Source organism: Ochotona princeps, chromosome 3, assembly GCF_030435755.1.
Source record: "Ochotona princeps isolate mOchPri1 chromosome 3, mOchPri1.hap1, whole genome shotgun sequence".
NCBI lineage: Eukaryota > Metazoa > Chordata > Mammalia > Lagomorpha > Ochotonidae > Ochotona > Ochotona princeps.
In genome coordinates this window covers 115,200,937-115,209,593 of record NC_080834.1, presented here as the reverse complement: position 1 = coordinate 115,209,593, position 8,657 = coordinate 115,200,937, and the positions used below count along the sequence as shown (strand labels likewise).

General features: G+C 49.3%; 1 protein-coding gene across 2 annotated transcripts; it reads right to left on the bottom strand.

Moving 5' to 3' along the window:
- Nucleotides 1-4,764: 4,764 nt before the first annotated feature.
- RPL22L1 (ribosomal protein L22 like 1) lies at nucleotides 4,765-7,519 on the bottom strand. Of its 2 annotated transcripts, none has more exons than XM_012928727.2 (4): nucleotides 7,472-7,519; nucleotides 6,586-6,681; nucleotides 6,304-6,425; nucleotides 4,765-5,009 (listed from the first exon to the last, which is right to left on the bottom strand). In XM_012928727.2, exons 1-4 carry the CDS (start codon nucleotides 7,478-7,480, stop codon nucleotides 4,865-4,867), a joined length of 372 nt encoding a protein of 123 aa, XP_012784181.1. In that variant the 5' UTR covers nucleotides 7,481-7,519; the 3' UTR covers nucleotides 4,765-4,864. The 2 variants fall into 2 exon arrangements, with proteins under 2 accessions (XP_012784181.1, XP_004591364.1); XM_004591307.3 differs by having other exon boundaries at nucleotides 6,586-6,678; nucleotides 7,472-7,504.
- Between the last annotated feature and the right edge of the window lie 1,138 nt (nucleotides 7,520-8,657).

Sequence of the window (8,657 nt, the reverse complement as noted above, 5' to 3'; positions counted from 1 at the left end):
ACGCGGTTGTAATCTCACTTAGCACAAGTGTAGACTGGGACTGGATGCACCAAACCAGCCTAGACTCCAGCACTCTTTTGTGCTCTGGTGGACCAGGGTAGATGCGTGACAGATCAGGCTAGGTCTCAGCCCTTCTTTACCATGTGTGAGCTGTATGTGGGTATGGAACAGCCATGGCTAGGCTGAAACATTCAACAGTAAGAACCAGAATGGATTGAAGGCCAGCAAGGAGGATTGGCCCATGGACCCATCAGTATGCGCAAGATCTGGCATAGGGAGAGATTCTGATGGAGGAGCTTGGGAAAGTCCTCTGTCAGGACACAGTCCCTGCAGGTGAGTGCAAGAACCATGATAGGGAGCAAACCAGATCAAGTCAGAGAAAGATACCCACCAGCATATGTTTGGCATAGGTTGGGGGCAGACAAGGTTGAACCCGTTCACATCACCTGCGGGCGAATCTGAGCACCAGCATAGAAGGTGGGTCAGGCCAGGTTCGGTGGTGACACAAACCTGTGCACATTATGGAATGCCAAGGTGAGGTGAGCCGTACCAGATGTGGCCACAGCGCCCAAACAGCAAATGTGAGAACCAGGGAGGGAAGGGGCAAAGCTGGTAGGGAAAATGGGGAGGGCTCCGCTGCTGAATGCCACTCCCATTGGAAAGCGTGAGTTGGGATGGGGGCAGACCAGACCAGACAGGGCTACAACACCTGTGGGCCTCATGGGAGCTAGATCAGGGAAAAGCCAGGCTGGGCTGACTGAGGGTTGGTTGGGTTTTGCTACAGCATCAGCTGACAGAGGCTGGCACTGGGGGCTAAATCTGTCAAGTTAAACTCCAAAACCATCTGGAGAGTGCATAATCCAGGAGTGTGACTGGCCTAGTAGGCAAATAGTGGGCACCTCCCTTTTGGGTTACCATTCCCACTGCAGAGCATGAAAACCAGCACAGGGGCAGGGGTGGCTAGACAGAAAGGCACCCGCGAGTATGTGTGTGGGCTGGATAGTAGGGTTGGTTGGGTTGAACTAGGCTTCAATGCCATCCACATGTATGACAGCTCAACGGGATGTGCAACAGACTGAACAAGTCTGCAATACATATTTGCAAGCCCAGGGACAAGAGTAGGGGGCAGGCCTGGTGGGGGTTATGGGGAGTCGCCCCAATTAGGCTCAACTCCCACTGGTTTGTGTGAGGGCCAAGCGGACAGGATTGGGCTGGACTGCAACACCCATTGGTTCGAATGGAAGACAGGGTTAGAAACAGAACTGACCCAGCAATTGCAATGATCAGCATGTATATAAGCTGATTGGGGTGATGGACTGTGCTGGACCCTGTACTGGCAGGCACATACAAGAATCAGGTATGAGATCACCTCAGACGAAGTTTCTTTGGAGATCCCTCCATCTGAAGTGCTGATCTCAGAACTCCAACCATGAACAGACTATGTCAGCCAGTGGATTCTGAACAGATTTCACTGTGTTTGGAACAGCGAGATTGGCAGCAATTCAGAACTGCTCAACTATCAAAACTGCTTGAGCAGGACCCTTGGACCATGCCCCACATCGGAACCCTGGGATGGGTGGGAGGCTGGATGGGGCTTCTCCCTTTGTTTCTCCCCTGACCCCAGATACAGGGGAAAAATATTAGTGTAGAAACAGTGGCCTTACCCACTTTCCTGTAGCCCTTGACCCTTTGTACCCTAATCAACTATGAAAGATTATAAAAAATAATAGTAAAATTTAAAAAAGAAGAAAAAGGTGACTCTCCAATCCCAGGCACTGGTGGCAACCTTACAGCCTACCACACCTCATGGGACCCAAACACCACTGGGGGATCTGCTTTAAATGTGGGTAGAAGGGACACTGGTCTTCAACAATGCCCAAGTCCATCCCTCGCAAACCCACCAAGCCATATCCACATTACTGGCAAATGTGACACTGGAAATCAGACTGCCAGTGTTGGGGTCTGGTGGTCTGCTTCCACAGAACGCTGTAGCCTCCCCCAGAGAGAACCTATTGACCTCCCGACCCTCGACCTCTTGGAATTGGCTGTGGATTAGCAAGGCCTGGGAATGGACACCCACATCACCCTGGCTCAACCCTGGCTCTCGACTGAGGTGGTGAGTAAGCTCATCAACCCATCAATTTCCTGGTGGACACAGAGGCTACCTACTCTGTTGCCTGTCCACTCCGGCCACACATCTCATTCCCAGATCTCGAGTATGGGTATTGATGGAACTCCTAAACCCTTACACACAGGCCACTTGCCCTGCTCCCTCGAGGGAATACCCTTCACCCATTCTTTTCTGGTTTTCCCGTCCTGCCCCATCCCTTTGCTGGGACATGACATCTTGTCCACGTTGGACGCCTCTCTCAACCTGTTCAGCACACAGCCCCTGCTAACGTCACTTCTCCCTCTACTAAAGTATATTCAGTCAGAGTCATGACTTCTACCTTCTTCCAAGGTTGATCCCCAAATCTGGGGCACCTCCACACCAGTCGTGACTACCCACCAAGAGCCTATTCAGATATCCCTCCAGCCAGATGTCCTCTATCCTTTCAAAACTGCTTCCTATAACACTACAACATCGACAAGGCACAGAACAAGCACAGCATCCTGACCCTCAAGTACCACATTGAACAGGACATTGTGACCCACTGGGACGTCGTAAAAAAAAAAATCTGGCACCATACCCTCTACAACGATCTGTGTGTGGTCCCCAAGGAGCACTCTGTGCTGCTGAGACCCCCCCAAATCCCAAGACCAACTGGTAAAATATGACCCAGATCATACTGGAGACCTTTAATATGCCAGCCATGTACGTGGCCATTAAGGCCATACGTTACTTACACCTCAGGCCGCACCATGGACATCATGGACTCAAACGATGGCATGACCCACATCGTTTCCATCTATGAGGGCGATGCTCTCCACCATGCCATCCTGTGTCTGAACCTGGTTGGCGAGGACCTGACTACCTCATGATGATCCTCACAGAGCAGACACAGCTTCACCACCAAGGCGGAGTGGGAGATCGTGCGCGACATCAAGAAGCTGTACTTCCAATGGGAGATGTCCATGGCTACGTCCGCCTCCACACTACAAAAGAGCTAGTCAGATCATCTCCCCTCTCCAACCAGGGAAACTCAGTTCTTCTCAAGACTTCATCCTTACTCACTCCAGCCATGATACACCGGACCTCATATAGTGATCCTTACCACACCCATGGCAGCCAAACCCCTTGGCCACACCTCCTGGTACCATACTTCTCACCTCAATCCCTTCCAAAATCCTACCCCTTCCAGCTCAAAGGTTCAGAATTCAGGCCCCACCAAGTTAACCCTTAGGCGTCAGGATGCTTCTCCTTCCCTCTCCACTACTGGTAATACTGTTCTACCTCCCATTGACTAGACAGAATCTTCTATATAAATTCACTCTCCAACAGACTTACACTCAAGACTACCCAAGACCGCCCCTTACCCTGCTGGGGGACCCTAGCTATTCCTTACAGGCCACCTAACCACAACTGCTCCACCAATTTAAGGAAAGTTGGTCCTTTGTCATGTGTTTTGCCTACCAACAGACAAACCCAGCCTGCAAAAACCAGTGGCTCTACAAAACCCATGGGAACTAAATCTCCCAATTACAAATAGGGGGAAAACCTATACTTTTCTACAGCAAAAATGTTATATTTAAAAAAAAGTTATGAGTCAGATATAGTGGAAATCAACATCGAAGCTTACAAACGGTATGCAATAGATTCAATACACTATAACACTCAGATAACTCTGGACTATCTAAGGGTCCCCACTTATATCATGGCCCCTTCCAATACTCCAGTCACCCCTAATTTCCTAAGGTTCACCCAGAAATAATTCATAAAGCCTATTCACCCTCATTGATGCTCCTTCACCCCCACATTCCTATACCCACTGGGCCTCCTCCGGAGCGTGGACCTTACATAGGGACCACAGCCCTCCTCAGCAGGAAGTAGCCAGAACTTTATCCTGAGGCCTAGGCTGATGTTCCTTACCTAATTTGGACTTGGAGCCTGTTCCAGCTTCCATGTTGCAAAGGGTATTAAACTCTCCTGCAAGTCCCTGTCTACCTTTGTTCCCTGGGAATTAGATCTCTCTCTGTGCATCTTTTTTACAATCCGCTGGCTGGCTGATATTTTATGGTTTCTGCCATACTGTCTCCTACAGGCCGCCAGGGACCATGCGAACAACCCCTGACTGACTCGACCCTCCCACGAGGGACTCAAGAGGTCCTCAGTGTTGCCACAATGTGATACACATGGTCCAACACCTTCTGGCTCTAATAAGGTGGCCAACTTTAATTGCAGGTCACACACAAACCGGATGAAAATCCAGCAGTTTCTGGACGGGCTGAGGCAAGAAGCAGCAGCCATCCATCTTCCACCCACCGTTTGCCTCCCAAGCATCCACAACAGCCAGGACTGGGCTAGGCTGAATACAGGAGTCTCCCATGTGGACAGCAGAGACCCAAAAGCTTGACCCAGACCTGAGATCTGTCCAATACCTGGAAATTCTGAAAGGTATCCTGGCCATAAGCTGCTTAAATCCTGCTTACACAAATTAAAGTTGCAGCAGCTTGGGGAGTGAACCATCGGACCGATCTTCCCCTCCGTCTCTCCTCCTCTCTATATGCGCCTTTCCAATAAAAATAAATATTTAAAAAAAATAAACCAAAACATCAAAGGAAAAGCAAAATCAAGCACACTCATACAGAAATAAATAAGGCAGGTTTAAGAACACAATTTTTATTTGGCCAATAAAGTAATCTATTCCTGGATGCTTCTTTCTAGCGAGTACTTCCCAAGTATGGAAAGTAGGGGAGGCCCACATTAATCCTCAGACTCGGATCCATCATCATCCTGACTAATCTGGAAATAACGAAGTTCATAGGTCTCCTTGTCAGACGCAACCACACGAAGCCAATCACGCAGATTGTTCTTCTTAAGGTATTTCTTGGTGAGGTATTTCAAATACCTTTAAAAGAAGCATGAATTTCATCAGTAAGTGCAATCTCTACTATGTACAAGTACCTCATTCTTTTTTTTATTATTACTTATTATTTTTAATTCATTAATTACATTGTATTATGTGACAGTTTCATAGGTACTTGGGTTCTCCCCACCCCTCCCCAAACCCTCCCACCATGGTGGATTCCTCCACCTTGTTGCATAACCACAGCTCAAGTTGTTGAGATTCCCCCATTGCAAGCATATACCAAACATAGAGTCCAGCATCTTATTGTCCAGTCAAGTTCAACGGCTTCTTAGGTATACCCTCTCTGGTCTGAAGACAGAGCCAGCAGAGTATCATCCCAGTCAATTAAAAGCTCCAACATACCATCAGCAAAAATTTACATCATTATGGAATTAATTGACATAGTAATGAGTAACCAATATGCTAAAAGTAAATGCGAGTTCTTAACCACCTCATTGACATTTCATTTAGTAGAAACTAAAATTGAAAAGTACCTCATTCTTTTAAGCATAGCACAAACACAAAAGGCAGCCTCTCGCCTCAGAAAACAGCCTATACTTACCACGAAACTTTTATGCTCTCATCACTAAAATAAACTTATTGGAAATGAATATGAAAGAGCACGTCAGCTTTCTTATCAATCCTACTGCTACTAACCATTCTATTTCCTGCATACGTTAGGCGCGTTTTAATGCTGACACTCCTCACCACCATCCTCCTAAATCCAATCCACCTTGGGTCAACAGAAAACAAACTGTCAACAGGACCACCGTGCCAGCCTTGTAGCGAGCCTGTGCCCCAGGTCTTACACTCTTCATTTGCTGTTCTGAACTACCTAACCACTCCACCCCACGGCTGCTCAGGGCACCTGCATGAAGCTTCAGCTCCCCTCTAACATGAACATGGGACAAGCACTGCATGCTTCTCACCCAGTCCCACAGTGGCGCTGCTACACACCAAATAAATACCGAGTGAACAGCCGAAGCCATGCCATCAGTTAAGCTGGATACTTTCTCAAAGCACACATTTGTTTTCTAGAAACAAATTCACGCACACAAGCACCAACACTCATCCCGCACACAGTTCACCAACAGGGTAACTCGTGAGCAAGCCTTGGACACGAGTTGCCTAGATACATTCCAGCAAACATTCTTACAGCTTAGAAAATGCATTTCTGATTCACATGGCCCTTTGTTAAGTTCAAAGCACTTTGATATGTCCCATTAACATGATATTATTCTTGCCTAGTGGGACAAAAGCTGCGTTATGGCATTCTGTTCACATTCCTACTCACCTCTTAGAGAACTGTTTCTCAGAAACTACTGTGATTTTGTTCTTGAAGCGTTCAATGTGAACAACATTCCCCAGATTGCCAGTTTTGCCATTGACTTTAACCTTCTCCCGGAGAAACTGTTCCTATTTCAAAACAGAAGGAATGCAAAACTAGGGAAGAAAACCCTAGGTATTCACTAGGGAAGGGACCCTAGGAACGGAGCCAAGATTATTATCACAGATACAAGTGAGCAAGAACATCACATTAAACCAACAAACAAAAAGCAAGGAGAAGGATACTCACAAAATTTCCAGAATCAAAAATCCCATCTTCCATAGGATGAGTGAAGTCCAAATTAAACCTCCAGGTTGATTTCTTGGGCTTTTTATCTTTCTGCTTCTGGAAGTTCAGAATAATTATAATATTGGATTATGTTCATAGCCAATGCCAGCATGTACCCCTCCCCAGTTAACCAGAAGTTGGGACTAGCAATTAGTGGGTGCTGGCCTTTATGTACTATAAAGCACATGCAAACAATCCCAGAGTTTAGCATCTAACCCAGCAATTTTACCCGAACAATGCTATGTAAATAACCTGTGGGGGAGGAGAGCTCAAAGCAAATGGCTTTCACACCAAAAAATATTAACTTCACCTCCCGAGTAAGTGTCTTTAAATACCGCCTTAGTTTTCTTTTCCAATGCTAGTCTTTCTATGTAACTACTTCAGTTTCTCAGTTTAAGTTGCAGCCCAACCTCCGTCCCTCCCTCCGCGAGACCCCCATGCTGAACCTCCGGGTGCAGCGCCCGGCTCCAGCTGAGCACATGGCGGCCACCCCCAGTCCCAACAGCCCGGCCCCCGTGCCACCCTCCTAGGGATCCCCACGCTGAGCCTGCGCATGCAGCGCACGGCTACAGTGGATCACATGGCCACTGCCCCAGTCTCAACAGCCCGGACCCCATCCCACCTCCCACGAGACCCCATGCTGAGCCTCCGGGTGCAGCGCGCGGCTCCAGCGGAGCACATGGCAACCGCCCTCAGTCTCCATAAGTAACTCAGAACCCGCCACCGCGACTGTGTTCCCGACCCACGATTCACGTCCCCTTTCTCTTTAGCCGACAGACATTCCTCCTCGCCAGATGGGAACACCGACAGTACATCAAACCCTCCCACGGCCATCGCCCGGACTCACCGGCGCCATCTTGGCAGACCACACGAGCGCACAGAGGAAGCGGCCCGCGTGCGGCACGTACTTATACCTAAGCGTGCTACGTCACGCGCCGAGAGCGTAGGACCACCGCCTTCCGGAAATACACGCGAGGAGGGCGGGCTCTGTAACCCAGGAAACCCGGGACGCGCGGAGGAGCGGCTCGGCGGGCGGTGGGCGCCCCGGGAGCGCCCGACCCTCACCCCTTCGCTCCCGGGAGCCCTGGCGGCTGCACGGCTCGGATCCTGGCAGTCACTAGGGAGCAGTCTCCTTTACTAAGCTCTGAGATCTTAACCATGGGGCGAGCTGGTGGACTGGAGCGTGCGGGCCAGGAGGTGTGCTCCCGGGGCGGCAGCACGATCCCAGGCCGGGGTGGGGGGGAAATTAAGAAATGGGGACGGGCCGTGCCTCAGGCTGCTTTAATATCCTCGCTTGGAAGTATAATCTTCTATCCCTCAAATGATTTGAATGTTTATGCTTTTCCTATGAACCTATTGAAATGTCTGTCGAGGCAGGTCAGGGCTTCCAGGAACCTCGGTGCTAGGATGGGGGTCGGGAATATAAGAAAAAAACGCACGGTGTTTATTTCATGTTCACACGATGGGTGTCATTTAATTTTCATTGCCCTGTGTTCTGCTGAACCCCTGATCTCCTGACTTAGCAAAATGTCTCTAAGTTAATTCTGCAAATACTTGGCGCGATGTGCAAGGGACATGATGTCTTGATGATCGAAAAGCTAGCTGTTGAGCTTGGAAACTGTACATTAACATCACTTCAGAAAAGCGGCACGTCTCTCAGATTTAAGTTTTGGTGGAGATGAAACCAGAGTACCTGGGGCAGCAGGGAGAGGTGAGGTGACTGTTGGTTGTTCCTTTGTAGAGGGCCGCCAGAAGCAGATGATTAATGTGCATGCTATATGCCATCAGTGATGCAGGAACTGCTTTGAAAACCAAGTCTGGGGCCCAGCGGCGTGGCCTAGCGGTTAAAGTCCTCGCCTTGAACGCACTGGGATCCCATATGGGCGCCGATTCTAATCCCGGCAGCTCCACTTCCCATCCAGCTCCCTGCTTGTGGTCTGGGAAAGCAGTTGAGGACGGCCCAGAGCACTGGGACCCTGCACCCGTGTGGGAGACCCGAGAGAGGTTCCAGGTTCCCGGCTTCGGATCGGTAC